The sequence below is a fragment of the Lutra lutra genome, chromosome X, assembly GCF_902655055.1.
Source record: "Lutra lutra chromosome X, mLutLut1.2, whole genome shotgun sequence".
In the NCBI taxonomy this organism is placed as follows: Eukaryota; Metazoa; Chordata; class Mammalia; order Carnivora; family Mustelidae; genus Lutra; species Lutra lutra.
In genome coordinates, this window is record NC_062296.1 from 1200787 (window position 1) to 1218613 (window position 17827).

A 17827-nucleotide genomic window follows, 5' to 3' on the forward strand; every position below is an offset into this window, starting at 1 on the left:
GGGTCTGTCTCTGTCTTCCTTTTTAAAAATCATTTTTTAAAAGATTATGGGATGCCTGGGTGGCTCAGTCAGTTGGGCCGCTGCCTTCGGCTCAGGTCATGATCCCAGAGTCCGGGGATCAAGTCCCGCATCAGGCTCCCTGCTCAGCGGGAAGCCTGCTTCTCTCTCCGCCTCTGCTGCCTCTCTGCCTGCTTCTGTGCTCTCTCGCTCTGTGACAAATAAATATCTTTTTTAAAAGATTATATTTATTTTAGAGAAAGGGAATGTGCACACAAGCAGGGTGGAGGGCATAGAGGCAGAGTCTCAAGCAGACTCAGCACTGAGCACAAAGCCTGACGTGGGGGTTCACCTCGGGACCCTGAAATCACAACCTAAGCCGAAACCAAGCGTCACATGCTCCCCAGACTGAGCTACCCAGGTGCCCCTTCAAAATCAGTTTTAAGACTTTCTTGATTGATACATGAGAAATTCGCTCTTACACCGCTATCCACTCTGCTTCCCCTTTCATTCTCCCAGAATGGTTCTAGTCACTCGCGGTTTCTTTCCCGCAAGGTTAAAAATTGACGCGTTTAGTCTTTCATTGGCTTAGTTCCCGTAACCTCACAGCAGTAATGTTCGGAAACCATCTTCCTTGGCCTCTCTCTTCCATCTGCCTGCACAGCAGACGTCCCAGCACTTCCCTTCGTCTAGGCTTGAAGCCTTATCCTAGATCAAGCAGCTTTCTCATTACACTTTACCTCCCCTTTTTGTTTACTGTGTTTGATGTCAAGTTTAGTGAGGTCTAATTTCCATCCTGTAACCTCCTCCTCTTCAGGTATACAGGTCTAGGAGTTTTAACAAATGCAGTTTTGTAACCACCACAGTCCACGGCCTTGGCCCCACAGACGGACTGCTGAAGCTGCTGGGTGGCGCCAACACACAAGGCAGATCACCCAACTCTATCACCAACCCTCCCTGGGCTCCCCTCTGACTCAGAGACAAAGAGCTCTTTACAGTGGCCAACAGAGGGGATGGAACCCAGCCCCCCCTCATCTTCTCTGGCCTCCTCCCCTCTCCTCTCCACCTCGCTCCCTCTGGTCCAACCACACCCGCCTTCTCTCCTCTCTCAAACAGGCCAGGCCCACCCCTGCCTCAGGGCCCCTGCACAGGCCCTTTCAGGTCTAGAAATCTCTTCCCCCAGTGTTCCAGCTGGCTCACTCAAATCTCATTCCTGGCCAGTCTATTTGGAATTGCATCCCACTTCCTCCCCTCCTGCGTGACTTTAACAGGTGGGAGGGCTGGCGGAGAAGAAGGCAGATGCTTTGGGCTGGAGGCGGCTAGGGCAGTAAAGCACTGTCCAATATGGAGGAGTCTGGGTGCTACCAATAACACTGGGGAGTTCTGCACAGAGGGGGACAAGATCCACTGCTGGCTTCTCGGGTTCCCAGGACCTGCTGCACTAAGACTAGAATGAGGGCAGGCAGGTGGGACAGAAGTGGGGAGACTGGGCATCCAGGCAGGAGCCCGGGGTAGCTGGGACCTGGCTGGGGGCGTGGAGGTGGGGAGAAGGGAACAGATTCGGACAGGATCTTGAAGGGAGAGCCACCAGGGCCGGCTGAGGAAGGACATGGCCCCAGTCCTCCTCAGAGCCTTGGAACCCTGGCTAGAGTTAGCCGTCCCACGCACCCACAGGCCGACAGCCCCCCACCTGCTTCCTTGCGCACCGACCGCCCACATGCCCCCAGGACAAAGCCACGCGAGACTCCATTTTCCCAACACTTAATTAGGAAAAGAATTCCAGAACAACGACGACAGAAAGCTCATGCCCAAAAAGAGGAGAGAAGTGGATTTGGGGGTCCAGGAGACGGGGCCAGAGCCCTCAGAGAAAGAAGAAGAACCAAGGAGTAAGGCACGGCCGCCGTGACCAGGCCACGCCGGGCAGGCGCGGGACAGGGCGGCTGAGGGCAAGGGGTCTGGGGCAAGTGCGGACAACACGGAGGACGTGTGGCAGTAGGGCCGGGAGAAGGAGATTTCCAGAGTCCCCAGGCCTGCCTCCGGCCCGGGCCCAGGCCCGCTTCTAGTTGTCCTGGTGCTGCCAGTGGGGCCAGGAGAAGGTCCCATCTGACTCTGGAGCTGCGTGGGAGGGGGATCTGTGGCTCAGCTGCGGGGAGAACCCTGGGCCCCATCACCATCCATGGGCGGCGTTGGGGGGGTCCCCTCCCTCTATCCCCTGCCCGGCCCCCAAGTGCTGCTGGTGCCGAGATCCCCCACTGCTTGGAATGGGCGGGGCTGGCCACGGCGCAGGGGGGAAGGTGCCCAAGGACAGGCCAGGGCTGCTGCTGTCACAGAGGAGCCAGGACGACTCAAGGACAGAAGGTGTGTGTGGGTGACAGCATCCCGAAGAAGGGACACACGGTTACAGATGGGGGTGGCGAGAAGGAGATAAATTAAATAAATAGGCTATTGGGGGTATAAATAGCGAGGAGGGCAGGGGCTGCCACAGCAGAGGGGCAGGAGGGCTGGGGAGAGCAGGGGGACAGGAGGGCAGGGGGTAGGGGGCAGGGGAGACAGGGGGCAGGGGTATTGCTGCTGCTGGGGTCAGGGGTTGGTCCTGTCACCCCTGCCCCCACACAGGGCCCAGAGGAAGGCACTAATGAAGGGGGCGCCCAGGTGTGCCAGGGGCATATTGGCCCGGGAACCCCCCGGCCCCGCCCCCGCACCCTCCGGATCCAGGGCTCAGCCTGGAGGACAGCTCAGGACCGAGTTGGCGCCCCCCCCCCCGCCCCCCCGCCACAACCGGTTCCGCCACCCTTAGCTGTTGCTGGACACGAGGCCGATGATCTGTTCCAGTTTTTGTCGCAACTTATGCTTCCGACAAGAGGCATCTCGGTCCAGAGCGGTGAGAACCTGGGGGAGGGGGGTGTCCCCCCGGGAGTGGGGCTGGCGAGGAGGGGCCGGTGCCCTCCGGCCAAAGCCTTCCTCCCCAGCTCGAGCTCTTCCCTCCCCGGCGCCTCCGCGCACCCTGTCCTCTCTGGGGGCCCCGGGCACAGGACAGGAGGCGCAATCCCTCCCCCGGCAACTCGGGGGGCAGCTTCTCCTGCGCCCCAGAGCCCTTCCCGCTGCAGAACTGGGCTCCCTGCTCTCGGGGGCCAGAGAGCAGCCCCTTCCGAGGGCGGCCCAGACGGCTGACCCCGAGTTCCCTAGCCCCTCGGCACACGCAGCTCCCATGCCCCGAACCTCTCCGGCGGGTCTCCAGAAGGCGTCCTGTCCCTTGACCGGCAGCAGCCCCCGCGGAGCCCCTCGCTCCTCCTCCCTGACCACCCCCGCGCCGGTGCGCACGTGTGTGCGGCCCTTCCCGAACCGGGAGGTCACCCTGCACCTGCCCTCTCGGGGTCCCTCCCAGCCCTCTGGCAGCCCCGCCTCAGTCTCCATGGCTGCTCCCTCTCTCCTCTGCCACCTCTGAGTGTCCCAGGGCCCCAGGACTCGCTGTGTGGGCCGCCCCAGTGAGCTCGTGCAGGCTGCGGGCTTTCAGGGCCGTGTCCTGGCTGGAAGGTTCTCATTTCCACTAATAATACATCCTCAATTCCACATCTCTAATGTTTCCAGCCTCCTGAGGCTGCAGTCACAAAAGCCATGGGCCCTATAAGGCGCTAGCCCTGCTCACCTTCTGGCCTCGCCCCTCTGGGCACCCCCACATCCACCCATCCCTTCCCTGGACCTTTACTTTTGCCCAAGCAGAACTTTACTCTCTGGCCCGTGGCTTCTCTCCTAGGTCCCTCAAACCCCAGCATCTGAGGAAAGCATCCCAGGTGCCAGCTTGGGGGCTGGCTAGGCGGGGCGCCGTGAGCAATCTCAGAGATGGCCTCCAGGCCCTCTCTGTCCCCTCCCAAGCCCTGGAGCTCCCTTACCCTTACTGAGCCCCCCACCTTTGCCACCAAGTGCATGTTCGGGGCCTAACAACTGGGTGCCTGTGGAACTGGCACGCACCTCCTGGCGGTACTTGGTGACGTAGAAGTAGAGTTCGCTGAGCGCACTCAAGATGTTGAAGTCACTGGCATGGAGACGCGACTGCTCCACCAAGTAGGCGTCCATGTCCTGGTCGCTAATGGACGCCATCTTCGCGATGTCCCGGTAGTACCTGTTGGAACCCTGAGTAGCTCATAGAGGCAGGTGCCGCCAAAACCCCTGACCTGGCTCTCAGGCCATTCTCCGGGCCTTCTTCCTAAAGCCGACAGGGCTGGGGAGAGGGCGGGGTGGCAAGCAGGCTCTCTGGGCTGCCTAGTCAAGCTCCCCTCCCCCACAGCACGCCCTCCTTCCCCCCAACCACCCCCAGGCCCACCCAGCAGGGGGTTGCAGGGCCCACCTCTCCACCCAGCTTTTGTAGTTGGGGATGTCCTTGGCATAGAGCAGCTTGTTGGACGGGGAGTCCTTGCCCAGCCGGTGCTCGGACGTGGAGCACGAGTCCATGAAGGTCTGGGCCACCACGGACAGGCAGGCGTCCGTGATGCTGCTCTTGTGGATGTCAAACACGAACTGGGGGTTCTTGATCACGTTCACCCAGAAGCGCAGGGGCAGGCTGGGGAGAGGAGCGAGCGCCTGAGGCCCCCTCCCGCCAATGCTCCCCGGCCAGCCTGGGCATGGCCAGTGTGACATAGTGAGGTTAGCCATCCCTTAACTCCCCGCCAGCCTTCTTGCAGAGAGAAACACAAGTCCATGGCCTTCCATCCTAACCCCATGGCCAGCATCCCCACCCCCCCTGCTGCTCGCTGGCAGCACTGTGGCCCCCCCATCCTATAGCCCCCTGTCTTGCTACCCCCCGTCCTAATAGCCCCCCGTCTTGCTACCCCCCGTCCTTTAACACTCTCCCTGCCCGGTCCCCCGTCCAGCGGCGGTCCCCTGTCCTACGGCCCCCCCATCCAGCAGCCCCCAACACAATCCGTCCTGCGGCCCCCATTTGGTTCCCTCCCTGCATGGCCCCCCATCCAGCACCCTCCCCATACGGCCCCCCCCATCGTGCAGCCTCCCCGTCCAGTGTCCTCCCCGCACTGCCCCCTGTCCTGCAGCCTCCCGTCTGGCGGCCCCCCTGTCTGGTGCCCTCCCCGTGCAGAGCCTCGTCCGGCAACTCCCCATCTGGCACCCTCCCCACACAGCCCCCTGTCCTGTGGCCCCACCGTCCAGCGCCCTCTCCACTTGGACCCTCGTCCTGCGGCCCCCTTATCTGGCGCCCTCCCCGCGCAGATCCCCATCCTGCGACGCCCTGTCCGGCGCCCTCTCTGCTCGGACCCCTGTCCTGCGACCCCCTGTCCGGCTCCTCCACGCGTCGCCCCCCCCGTCCGGCGGTACCAGTTGCTCTTCCAGGTATGGCGCACGTCAGGGTCACTGATCTGGCGCTGGTCGGCCTGCTCGTCCAGGAAGTCGAACATGTACTTGATGGCCAGGGGCAGGGCTGATCCCCGGTGGGCCGTGCTGAACACCGTCTCAAAGAGGTCGTCCACGAACTTCTGCAGCGTGCCCTGCAGGGGCTCGGCAAGAGCACAGGCTGTGATGGGGCCAGGCCGGGACAGCCCCGCAGCAGAACCAGGGCAGGGGACAGGGGCCCCGCCCAAGACAGGCCCAGCCTCAACCTCTGCCTGGGAGTTCCTGAAGCAAAAGCCTTGAGAAAGGCCCGCCGGATGCCACTGATCCCGTGGCCTCCCCCCACCCCGCCCCAGGGCAGGCCAGGCCCACCACAGGGCCAAGGCCAGGCTACAAGTTGTCTGGGCTCAGGCCATGGTGGCTCCCAGCAGGTCCACACCTTGGTGGCTAGCAGTCGCGTCAGGTAGATCTCCGAGACCATCTTGCTGCCGCGGTCCCCCTCCCTGTGGTCAGTGTGGTCATGGTTCTTCACCAGGTGCCACAGCTTGGTGCCAGTCTCTTGGTCGGGCGTGATCATGGGTGCCCGAGAACGGAGGCTGTCAGGGCTGCTGGCCGTGCGCAGCAAGCTCTCTGGGGCCGAGGACAGGCATGCCGCTTAGGCCAGCGGGGCCAGGCTGGCCCCCAACAGGATTCTTGCCTCACTCTGTCCTGGGAGCCCAGCAAGTGAAGGGGCGGCCTGCCTGCTCTCACTGGCCCAGCCCTGCCTCTAGGGTCCACGAAACTCAAGGCCTCCCAAGGGCAAGGCCTGGGGAGGCCACCAGAAGAAAGCCGGCCATGCAACGAGGGAGCCCCCCATGATGGCTAACACAGCCTCGAAGGGCACAGAGCCAGCAAAGGCCGCCGCACAGAAGGCACCTACCGTAGCGGCTGAGGGAGCGAGTAAAGGTGAAGGAGTTGGCCATGTTGTAGGCGGATACTTGTTTGGGCACCAGTGCCACCAAGGAACCGTCTGTCACCTGGAAAGCCCGGAGACAGAAGCAGGTGGTGCAGGAGGCTGAGGAGCCAAGGGCCCCAGCCACCAGCCACCCTGACCCCACAGGGTGCACGGGCAGAGGCACTCGAGCCTCCCTGAGCAGGGACCGTGACCACAGGGGCAGAAGGGAGGAGCCGGTGCCCTAGCTCCTATGTCATCAGGACGGGGCCATGGCTCCCAGGTAGCCCTGGGGATGAGCAGGCCCCTGCCCCTCACCTGGTAGTGGGCCAGCGAGTTGACCCTCTTCCAGTCACACTCGATCTTGGTGGTGACGTCTTCATCCTGGAGGACGATGCGGGCCATGCGGCCCTGACGCCATTCTGCAGGCCACAGACAGCCCTTGAGGTCCTGCCCGGGGTCCCCCCGTCCCTGGACCCACTCCCCTCCAAAGACAGAGCCCAAATGGAGGTGTGAATGCCAGCGGGTGTGATGTGGCCACAGTGTGGGGGCCAGGAAGAAAGGAAAGGGCCGCTCACCTAGGTCCATGTCCTCAGCTCTGGGGCGCTGGGAGTACGGGATGCCCTTGTACACGGCATCTAACAGCTTATCCTTGGCTTGGGTGATGCTGTCACAGTTGAGAACCTTCACTGGAACCTGAGTGCTGCCCTCGCTCTCCGGGAACACGCAGTGCAGGGTCTGAGAGTGGGGGGCACCACGGGGTGGGTCCTGGGTGAGGCTCCTTCCCCTGCGCCTGGAGCCCAGCCCACCCGGCCCCCAGCTCACCAGCGTCTTGTAGTCGATCTGCTGCCGGATGAGCTTGTCCTCACTCAGAGAGTAGCGGGCCTCGCCCGTGATGGCGTCGATGGGGCCCTTCTCCATCTGCTGCTTGATGGCGCAGTAGAGCAGGAAAAGCGGCTCCCCGGCACACTCCTGCAGCCAGGGTCGGGCACCCGGGTCGCCACCTGCCTGCCAGCTAGCCGCCTCCCCCGTCCCTGCGCCCGTCACCTCTGCCCGCCCCCGGCCCCATCCCCACCAGTGCACCTTCAGAAACTTGTGCAGCAGGAACGTGAACCAGTTGGTAAGCATCTTCTCGGCCACCGACTCAGTCCTAGGGCATAAGGGGCGCTGGGCCAGTGGGCAGAGGGCAGCCTGGACAGGGCCTGCTCTAGCGGGGGTGGGGGGCAGGCCGGGGGCGGGGCTGCCTCCCCTCCCAGTACCTGCGCAGCAGCAGCTTCGGGTGGTTCCTGCTCTCCAGGTTCTTCTCAATGAGGTCGGCCAGCAGCTGCTTGAGCAGCCCCGTGGCGTAGTCCAGGCGGCTCTGCAGGACCACCATGGTGAGCGAGGCCACGGTGCCACGGTCGCGCATAGAGAAGCTACTCTGGGCCTCCAGCGTGTGAATGAAGGTGAGCACGAAGGCGCGGCTGTGCAGCAGCTGCCCGAAGAGGCGCAGGGCCTTCTCGACGTGCGGGGGTGTCTGGGAGGGACGGGGAGTCTCAGAGAGTGTGGGGGGTCCACCGAGGGGACAACGAGTGGGCAGGCAGGGCGGGGACTCACATCCAGCTCCTTGAGCACCGGATGGGCCTCGATGCCTGGGAAGAGCACGCGCACAGCATACGTCCGGTAGTCCAGGAACGGGATCTGCACGCCGTCCATGTGGCTGGTCAGCTCGTTGATATCTGTCTGCAGCTCTGCGAAGGCTGGGAGCGGCAGGGAAGCGGAGTGAGCAAAGCAGGGGAGAGGCCCCCCTCCTCCCCGCCCCCCTCCCAGGACCCCGTGCCACGCCCCCGGCCCAGGCACCTTCCTTGCACTCCAGAGCCACACGGGACTCCAGGTTGTCCATCTGCAGCTGAAGCCGCTTGAGCGTGCGGTCCGCGTCCTGGGTCTTGCGCTTGTAGGCCACCAGCACAGCGGTGATGGCCAGCAGCAAGAGCCCGCCGCCCGCCGCCAGGCCCACCATGGCCGGCAGGGTGAGTGCCCGCTCGGCCGTGATGTGCAGGGTACCCAGCCAGAACTCCAGGCCGCCCACCAGGACCTGCGGGGACCAGCGCGCCGTGAGCACGCCACCACGCCCACCCCACGCGCCCCTGGAGGCCTCCCCCGTCCCCACCCACCATGACAGGCTGCCGGCCGGTCTGGCGCGGCGAGTCACATAGGAGCTGCGTGTCGGAGACGGTGAGCGCGCAAGGCTGGCCCCCAATCAGCACCGTGTAGTTGAGGCGGGAGGTGCCAGCCGCTGCGGGGATCAGATTCTTGCCCTGTTGGCGTGGGGGGGTGACACGACAGGGTCGCGGCTGTGGTTCCCCACCTCCCCACCTCTCCTGGCCCCTGTGCCCCACTCATACCTTCAACACTACATGGGAGCCGGGTTTGACATCCAGGACGCCAGAGGGCCCGAGTGGCTCAAAGCTGGGGTCCGGGTAGTAGGTGAAGGAGGACCGATTGAGGGAGCGGGCCGTCTGCACGTGGTCCAGCAGGAAGCCAAACTCATCGGGGTGTTCTCCCTGGGCCTGGGGTTGCGGCCGTCCCAAGAAGATGCCGGGGGCCTTACACAGCATGGCAGTGTCGTTGATCACCTGGCAAGTCTGTGGGGACAAGGGAGGGCAGCCCAGTGGCTGAGGCCACAGGGTACAGGGGCGGGGTGGGGGCGGGGCAGGGCGGGGCCACAGCGGCCGGCACTCACATTGGTGGTCTCGATGCCTCGGTACTTAGCCCGGACCCGGGGCTCCTGGACTGTCAGTAGGTGGGTCCCACTCACAGTGATGGCAGTGCTTCCACTGGGAGCGGTGGGGGGGAGGGGCCTCAGGGTTAGGGTTAGGGTCCTCCCTCCCCCCAATGCCCCCAGCCTGGCCCAGGACAGCTACCAAGGCTGCGGGGGAGCCCAGGGCCTCCTCTACCGAGGGCACTGGGTGGATGCCAAGGGCCGTGTCAGCGGAAGGACCGGGCCCCCTCTGCCGATGATGGCTCGGTCTCCCAGGAGGTGTAACCTGATGCCCGAGACTCTGGCCACCAGGCAAGGCCCCAGAACAGCTCAGGGACACATCCCTGACTGCCATCAATGCTGGCCAGGCTCCCCATTTTTCCTAGGGTCTTACTTGATTATGCTCCAGGTGGGCTCAAGGCGAGTGACAGTGGGGTCCTGGGTGTAGGTGTAGAGGACTCCAGGGCTGGAGATGTTAGCACGGTCGATGGCCAGGGTGATGGGCGCCTGGCTGGGGCCCAGAGTGGACACAGGGGAGATGCACACGATTGCCTCGGCGTCCCTCCTACATTGGCAAGCAGGGCACATAGGGCAGGTGGCTCAGGGCCGGGACCCACCCTGCCTTGTGTCCCCTACAAAATGCCCAGGCTGAAGCTGACAGGGCCCTGCCCACCTCACAAACTGGCAGTCGCCATCTCTCACGGTCACAGTGACCCTGCTGCCGGCATCCAGAGAGCTCCCGGAGATGGTGAGCCGTGTGCCCCCGGAAGCGGGGCCCCGACTGGGACTCACGCGGTCAAACGCTGGCGTCTGTGGGAGAAGCACCCTTGAGGGGCAGCTGTGGGGGGGACTCAGCAGGAGTGGGGGGTGCGGGACAGGCAGCTCACGCACCACAAAACTGTAGAGCTGCTCAGACTGCGTGCGGAAGTCAGCTGAGCAGTCGCCCACGCAGAGCTCGGCGGGCCCAGGCGGCGGGCTGGGCACCAGTGACTCCTCCATCTCACACACGATCCTGGGGGTCCGAGAAGGTCAGGGCCGGCTGCAGAGGGCCCAGGGCTTAGGGCCCCGGTGCGCACGCAGCCACACTCACCTCTCAGCGCTGATGTACTCTGAGGGGATGGAGTTGCAGCGCACACCCGCGACCCGCAGGCCCACCTCTCGGTAGCTGAGGCCCAGGTTCTCACCCACAATGGTGATCCTGGTGCCTCCCTCCTTGGGCCCCATGAGTGGGTGGATCTGCAGAACAGGAGGAGAGGGAACAGGGTGAGCCCAGATTGGCAGGTGCCCGGCCGACAGAAAAGGTCAGGGGGGACTGACCTGGACAATGCGGGGGTGGCTGCAGCGGATGCCCTTCTGGCTCGGGTGCATCCAGTTGGTCTTGGGGGCCGGGCAGTGGGCCCGCAGCTGGCACCTGTGCTCCGAGATGCACCAGCCACAGTTGAAGCGAGGGTCAGCCTTGAGGCAGAGGCCGCAGCTGGGCCGCTGCGCCCAGCACTTATACAGGAGAGCTGCGGGCAGAGGGCACTGCTGGGGAGCAGCTGTGCAGGGGGCCCGGGGCTCAGAGGACCCCAATGAAGGGTCCCCCCACACACACACCATATGCGGCCCCAGCTCATAGCAACCAGGCCCCAGGAAGCAAGCTCACCAGCCCCATCCCACCCCTCACCTCGGAAGGTGGCAGGCTTGTCGATAGGGAAATCTCCATCCCAGACCACAGAGAAGTCCAGCTCCGTGTCACCGTACTCATCACCGTCATAGGAGTACTGGGAGAGAGGGAGCCGCGTGAGCCCGGGGGAGGGGGGAGGGGCTGCGGGCCTTAGCCCTGCCATACCCCGATGCCCCGCCCACACGCCCCGCCCCACGCCCCGCCCCGCCCCCTCACTCCGCCCCGGCCCGGCCCGCACCGAGGCGTTCTGGCACTGCACGCTGCTGCTGTTGAAGCGCACGGCCGGCACCCGCTGCTGGCGCCCCTGAACCCGGACCACGCACTCGTAGTTCTTCTGGCCCGACTGTGGCTGCGGCAGGTTCTTGGCCCGCAGGGTAAGAGGCTGCATGACGCCCACTGGAATCAAGAGGTCCCCACTGGGCAGGATCTCAGGGCAGCCCTGAGGGGAGAACACCAGTCAGCCACACACGCACGCCCCCGCCCCCAGGCTCTGAGAACCGGGAGATCAAAGGCAGAAAGGTCAAAGGCCAGCCTACAGAGAGCCCAACCCCCTGGTGCGCAACACCTCCCCCTGCTCCCGCCTCACCTCAGGGCTGTGGACCCTGCCCTCCTGGAAGGAGCACTCGTGGGGGTGGCTGGTACACACGTGGCGGTACTTACACCAGTGGCAGGGGTAGGGGCTGCCCACACAGGACACACACCTGGTCGGGGAGAGGCTTCGGAAGTCAGAGGACCGGGCCTGCCCTCCTACCACTCTCCCCCAGGCCCAGTGGGAAAACGGAGGGAAGAGGGCATGAGGGCCCACCTGAGGCCCACACAACCCAGCAGGGGATGAAGAGATGTGGGGGACAGAGGTCAGAAAGGCCAGGACTCACGACTGGAGTGCGCTGCAGTTGTAGAAGACAAAGTCGACCCCGGCGAACTTGACCCCTGTCTCCCTGGAGAGCAGCTGCAGCCGCACGGTGCGGGTGGCCCCTGCAGTGAGCCCAGGGGTGGCTGTGAGCAAGCCTGGGACACAGAGTGCTCCCAGCCCAGAGAGCCCCAGCCCACTGACCATGCCCCCGGGTGAGAGCCCGGAGCTCCTGGAGGGAGGGCGAGGGGCACTGCAGCTCCCCGGAGGGCAGCAGGACGGCCTCGCTCTCTGTCACCTCCTCAAAGGCACAGCTCACGCCCGCGCTGAGGTCTGGCACGTTGCGCATGGCCACAGTCAACTGGGGGAGGCAGAGGAGTCAGAGTGCGGCATGCCCCCCCCCCACTGCCTCACCCTACATGCATCCGCCAGGCCACTCACCTGCACCCCAGGCGAGGTCACTGAAACGTTGTTGGGCCGGACCCGCACAAGGACACACTTGCTCAGCTCCTCAGCAAAGCCGTGTGGGGCCGAGGCACCCGGACAAGCCCCTTCTCGGCAGCATCTGCATGGGATCAGGCCAGAGCCTGTGATGCAGGCGCCCCAGAGGGCCCTGGCCAGGGGAGTCATGGAGGTCTGGAGGGAAAAGGGGCCAGCCGGCCCAGCCCACAGTGCCAGGCAACAGTGTGCTCTGTCCTCGTCCCCTGGGGTCCAAGGAGTGTCCCAGAGGATGGAGGTTCTGCTCGTTAGTTGGATGAAAGAGAAGGGGAAGGAGGATGAGGCCACAAGGGCATGACTGAGAGAGACGGGCACGTGGGCAGCCCACAGGGGGTCTAGCTGACTCCTCCCTGGAGCAGGGCCTCCCAAAGCCACCCTCCCCACAGGCCCCCTGCGGCCACCCTCACCTGTGCTGCAGCACACACCAGCCACAGTGGGGGTCCCCTGAGCCAAGGCAGGCCACACAGCTCCCATACTGCTCGCAGGTCTCCACTGGGAGCTGGCTCACCTGGGGACAGCTGCGTCAGTACCCACCCAGCCCCCCGCCCTGCTGCCCACCACCACCCGCCACGGGCCCACCTGCTTCTCACTCAGGAGGTAGATGTGCCGGTGATCAGGGCTGAAGAGCAGGTCCCGGAGTATGGGGCTGCCGTCCACCACAGGCACTGTCTCGTAGAGGTGGGCATACTGGGAGCCATCAACCCGGACCTGGGCCACGAGACAAGCCAGCCAGATGTCACAGCTGTGCCACAGGCACCCAAGGCGTCCTCTTATCAAGCTGCAGCCAGGGCCTGGAGGGGCTCGGCACTCAGCCTGCCCCCCACCCCCCAAACCCCCATGGGCAGGGGAAGGGGGGTTCAAAGGCCATCCCTGGAGGCCACTGGGGGTGTCTCAGCCAGTCAAAAAGGCCTCCAAGAACTAGAGACGGAGAGATTCATGGTACCTAGGCCTAGGGGAGAGGGTGGAAGAGCTCGGGGTGGGGAAGGGTGTTTTGCGGGGTGACCCGTCCTGGAACAAGAAACTGACAATGCTTGGACTACTGAGCACTATTCTGGAGACTTACTGAGAGGCACACCTTAGATGGGGAGCAGGGTGTGATTTGGGAATGATGCCTCCCCAGCGTGGTTTCAGATGCACATGAGGGCCCAGGAAGGGTACAGACCCAGCTCTCTTTACGAATCTCCCCCACCCTGCCCCGTGTTCCCAGCCCTCCTGGGGGCAGCACAGGGCCAGCCATCCTGACTCCTGTCCCTTCAGAGCACAGTGGAGCTCCCAGAGTCCATCTCCCCCTTTCCCACGACCCCCTGTCCCAGAATGGAAGCAGCCCCAGGGCCCATGAGGGGACAAGAGGGCACAGGCTCGGCGGGGGAGGGGGTGCCACAGCCACATTTCTTCCTCATTCATTCAGCAGAGGACTCAGCAACGATGGCTAGCAAGGAGGCCCCAAGACAGGCCTGGGCTGTTACACAAGCCAGCCCTTTAGGCCATGGTGGGCACTAGCATTGGTGAGGGTAGAGTGTAACTGGGTTCCTGGGGCCCAGTCTGGGCAGTCTGCCTCCCTTCCCTGGGCCCTGCCCTGTCCGGGGCCTCACGGCGCATGTTCTGGCCCCAGCCCCCAGCCTACCTTCTTCAGACTGCCAGTGCGTGTGCCGATGAAGACCACGGAGTGCTGGCGGTAGGTGTAGGCAGCCACGCTGGCCATGCCGTCACTGCTGTCGGCCAACAGAGGCAGCCCCTCGATCACGTGCAGGCCCCCCAGGGGCTGGTTCAGCACCAGCCCGCAGAAGTTTCCATTTATCTGCATGGGCTGGTGAAACAGGAGGGGTGCAGTGAGAGTCAGAGCTGGGTGACAGTGGCTGGATGGAGGCCATGTGACCCCACATTCTGGAAGGAAGCAGGAACTGGGATTGGCTCCCCACCAGCCAAGACCAACTGCGGGCCCTGGGACCCCGCGGGAAGTCAGAGGCGTCTAGAGAGGCGGCGGGGGCCAGGGGCGGGGGCCCTCACCGTGTTGATGCAGGGCAGCTCCTTGTTGAGCAGCCAGGGCAGGGCCAGCGTGCCCTCCCCGCGGTAGCAGGACTGGATGCGGCGCCGGATGTGGGCGTTGATGGTGCTGAGGGTGAAGAGGCAGAGCACGGTCTGCCGCGGGGGGCTGGCCCGGTTCTTCTGGCCCTGGGAGAAGACGGTGAAGAGCACGTCCTCGTCAGGTGGCACGCCCAGGGCCTGGGCCAGCAGCAGGCCGGGCTTGGCCAGGTGGGCGCTCTGCACCAGGCGGTACTCCACGCCTCGCCAGGAGCAGCCGATGGGGAACTCCACATACGAGTAGAACTCCGAGTCCCCAGCGCACATGCGCACAATCTTGGACGTGAAGAACTTCTCGCCCGCGGCATCCAGCAGCGTCTGCTGTGTGTCCAGCTGCAGCGTCAGGAAGTACACGAAGGAGGCGCTCACGAAGCCGTAGATGTAGTAGATGTCGAAGGCGGGATACGAGGACAGTGTGTCTGAGGGGATCTTGATCTGCGAGGACACGAACTCGTCCTGGTACACCTGGGGAGCAGGTGGAGGGGGCGGCGTGGGACAAGGGCCCCCCCTGGCCCCCGTGGTCCCGGGAACCCAGGCCGCAAAGGCCACCGACCGCGGGGAGTGGTGGGGTAATGGCCCGCATCCTGGGCCCTCACCCGTCCTCCCATCTCCACCAGTCGCTCGTCTCCTCCCAGGGTGGGCCAGGGGCGGGCCAGGGGGAATGCAAGGAGGGCAGTGGGAGCCGATCTCGGGAGGGCCGAGCAGAGACACTGGGGCGCGAGCGCCTGGCACTGGCCTGAGAGGGCACGGGCAAAGGGCTCACCCACCAGACTGAACATGTCACTGCTGTCCTCGTCGCTGATGAGCTTGCGGGAGCTGAGGGTGGGGAAGTACTCGGACTTGCCGTCCACCGCGGTGCCCACGAACAGCTTGCTGGGCCCCTGGCCCTGCTCCACGATGACGCCGGCCATGGAGTCTGGCTCCTGAGCCCCCGACAGGTAGTGTTCCTTGCGGTGGTGGGGCTCGCCCAGCTTGAAGAGGTCGTCCAGGCGCAGGAACTGGCAGACGCCCTGCCACACGCTGCCACAGGCCACCAGGCGGCGGGCCGCGTAGTCCACCAGCAGCAGCTTGTTCACGTTGTCCGCGGGCGCCAGGCGGTGCGCGCACGCGCGCATGCTGGGGGGCGGGTAACAGCGGGCATTGTCCTCCACGGGCCCCGTGACGTGGGTGCGCAGCTCGGTCAGGTTCGGGGCCAGCTTGAAGATGCGGTTCACCGCACCCACAAACACCTCCCCAGTCACTCGGTGCACGGCCAGGTGGGTGAGCGTAGTGTCTGTCACCAAGAAGGCAGGGAAGGGCCTGCTGCCACCCACGGCCCCAGCCACGGCAGGCAGGACCAGCAGGAGGAGGCCAACAGCAGGCATGGCCGGCAGCTGCACCCAGGGACAGGCCTGAGAGGGGAGAAGCAAGGGCAAATCAGAGGCCTTCCACCCGCCCCCACCTGGCCCAGGGCACTCATCCACCCGCAGACCGAAGTCCCAGATGGTGACCGTGGCCGGGTGCGAAGGGCCTCCACCAGGGCGCATGAGTGAGCAGTGAGCACAGGCGGGCTTGACGGCCATCAGTCACCCCCCAGCCCCCGCTGGAAAGGAGCCAGGAGGCCTCCCCTCAACTGGGCCACACCCAAGGGGGCAGCAGAGCCAGATGCTGGGAGAGGCAAGGCGGGAGGCCCTCCCAGAATGAGATGCCAAACGCAGATCCCGGAGCCGAGGGTGGCTGGCCACAAAGAGCCTCCGTAGGAAGGCCCCAGGCCACGGAGACACCCCACGCCCAATTTGGGGGGAGGGGAAAGGCAGAGAGTGAACAATCACAAGTGTGTGTGTTGAGGTGGGTGGGAGGGACACCTCCCCAGAGTGCCATTGCCACCAGGAGGCCCAGGTCAGATGTCTGAGGCATCAAGGTCTGAGAACAGACCCAGCGCCATCACATCCCCGGTCCGGGCCCCAGCTGCCTCCTCGCCCCGAGGGCCTCCCTCAGCGGACTGTCCAGGAGCCTGCTGTCTGGCTACCCACAGCAACACAAAGCCGAGTTGTGCCTGTTCCCACAGCCACGCGCCCAGACAGACATCAGTCAGGCTCTGCTCAGGCACAGCCAGACAGATGGCCCAGGCAGCCCTGTACAGCTCTCCCTCCAGATCCAGAGGTTAGCTGGGGAAGGGGAGGTGTAGGGGGGCAGAAGGAGCCCTATGGAAAGGAAGCAATGTCCCCCAATACAGCGAGGCCTTAGGGAGATAGGGTGGGGCCATAGGGACAGTGCCCAGCTTGGCCAGGTCCTCACCCCCAGGCCACACCCAACTTCTCTGCCAGCTCCGGGCAGCAAAGCCAGCAGAGCAGTGTCGTGGCAGCCAACGGGGCAGGGCTCAGCGCTACCCTCCCTGAGCCCAAGCCTGAAGTGGGACACAAGGTACCCAGGTTGGGGGACGGAGTGCAGGGAACCAAAGTAAGAGAGCATATAAGAGAGAAAAAGAAAAAAAAATGCATTTGCTAGAACAAGGAACAGGCCCTGCCTGAAACTGCCGACTTTCAGCTCAGACTGATCAGTCTGGACCCCTAATGCAACAGCCAGAGAAGAAAGGGAGGTGGTAGAGAAGGGGGGGCACATCCCACCCTAACCTCCTCCACACCCCTCAGGAATACAGGCCTAGGAATGGAGACCTGGAAAGGCAGGATGTGCAACCCAAGCCCCCATCCCAACCTCCACCTGTAAGCAGGAGCCTCAAGCATCACAGGCACACCCAGCGGCTCTGCAAAGGGACAGCCCCTCCCAGAGATGCGCCTCCAGCGCCCCGCTCCCCGATGCCCCTCCCCGTGCTGCTGGCCTGGCTCGCCCTGCTCCCACCACGGGCACCCCTTGGCCGACCCACTAGTACCTAGTGGATGGAGGTGCCGCAACAGTCCTTGGAGGGGTCGCTCCTCAGCCACAAAGGGTCCCCATAGGGCAGGAGAGCTGGGCTCAGACGGGCGGTCCTTGCTGGCGCTGGGCCCGAAGGACCAGTCAGGCCGGCGCCCGAGATGCGAGACAGAGGCAGGGCCCGACCCCTTCAACACCCAGCCGGCCGAATCCCGGGCCGCTGAGCAGCTTGGCTCCGCGCGGGCGGCGGGGAATGGAGGCCACCTACCTACCTGTCCCTCCGCCGCCGCTGGCTCCGGGTGGCCGCCTGCCAGCCACGTGGACGCGCCCCCCGAGCCCCACACCGGCCCCACTCGCGCGCCCCCGCCGCCGCGCCCCGTGCGCGCTCCCGCCGCGCCCACACACTGGGCAGGCCCGCGGCCGCCAGGGCCTTTTAAACCCGGACCGTACCACCGCACCGGCCGGGGGCGCCCAGGGAGAACCGGGCGGCCGGGCGTGCGGGCGGGAGCCGCTCCTGCCCCCGAGGCCGCGGGGAACCCTGCGCGCCACCCGGGACCCCAGGAACCGCCCGGGTCCCCGCACAGCGAGCGGACCCCCCCTCGCCCCGCACAATGGCCGCGTCCGCGGGACGCGCCTCTCCCCCTCTCCCCCTCCTCCCCGCCCGCCGCCTCCGGCAACCCTGGGACCTGTGCACGCCCGCGCCACACCCCCTCGGGCCCCGCGCGTCGCCGCCGCGCACAGACCCCGCCCCGCCCGGGCGCCCCGAGGCGCGTCCCGGGCCACCTGCTGCAGGTGCGCGGCCGCCCCTGTGTCCACCTGTCAGGCGCGCACCCGCGGAGGACGGCGCGGTCCTTGCTCGGGACACCGTCGCCCCCG

The 17827-nt window shown here is 65.2% G+C and overlaps 1 protein-coding gene across 3 annotated transcripts; it reads right to left on the reverse strand.

Annotated features, from left to right (window-relative positions):
• Positions 1-1258: 1258 nt before the first annotated feature.
• On the reverse strand, positions 1259-17553 carry PLXNA3 (plexin A3). 3 transcript variants are annotated; one of them, XM_047714787.1, is made up of 34 exons: positions 17224-17553; positions 16971-17077; positions 14869-15492; positions 14027-14566; positions 13644-13826; positions 12599-12727; positions 12427-12527; positions 11963-12086; positions 11726-11882; positions 11547-11646; positions 11258-11372; positions 10910-11110; positions 10672-10768; positions 10323-10513; positions 10096-10241; positions 9897-10017; positions 9679-9815; positions 9400-9570; positions 8988-9081; positions 8650-8889; positions 8419-8562; positions 8105-8339; positions 7862-8004; positions 7525-7781; positions 7349-7415; positions 7091-7237; positions 6844-7003; positions 6584-6687; positions 6254-6350; positions 5774-5964; positions 5323-5492; positions 4343-4555; positions 3967-4117; positions 1259-2886 (listed from the first exon to the last, which is right to left on the reverse strand). In XM_047714787.1, exons 3-34 carry the CDS (start codon positions 15463-15465, stop codon positions 2791-2793), a joined length of 5619 nt encoding a protein of 1872 aa, XP_047570743.1. In that variant the 5' UTR covers positions 15466-15492; positions 16971-17077; positions 17224-17553; the 3' UTR covers positions 1259-2790. The 3 variants fall into 3 exon arrangements, with proteins under 3 accessions (XP_047570743.1, XP_047570741.1, XP_047570744.1); XM_047714785.1 differs by lacking the exon at positions 16971-17077; XM_047714788.1 differs by lacking the exon at positions 16971-17077 and having other exon boundaries at positions 17220-17553.
• Positions 17554-17827: the final 274 nt, after the last annotated feature.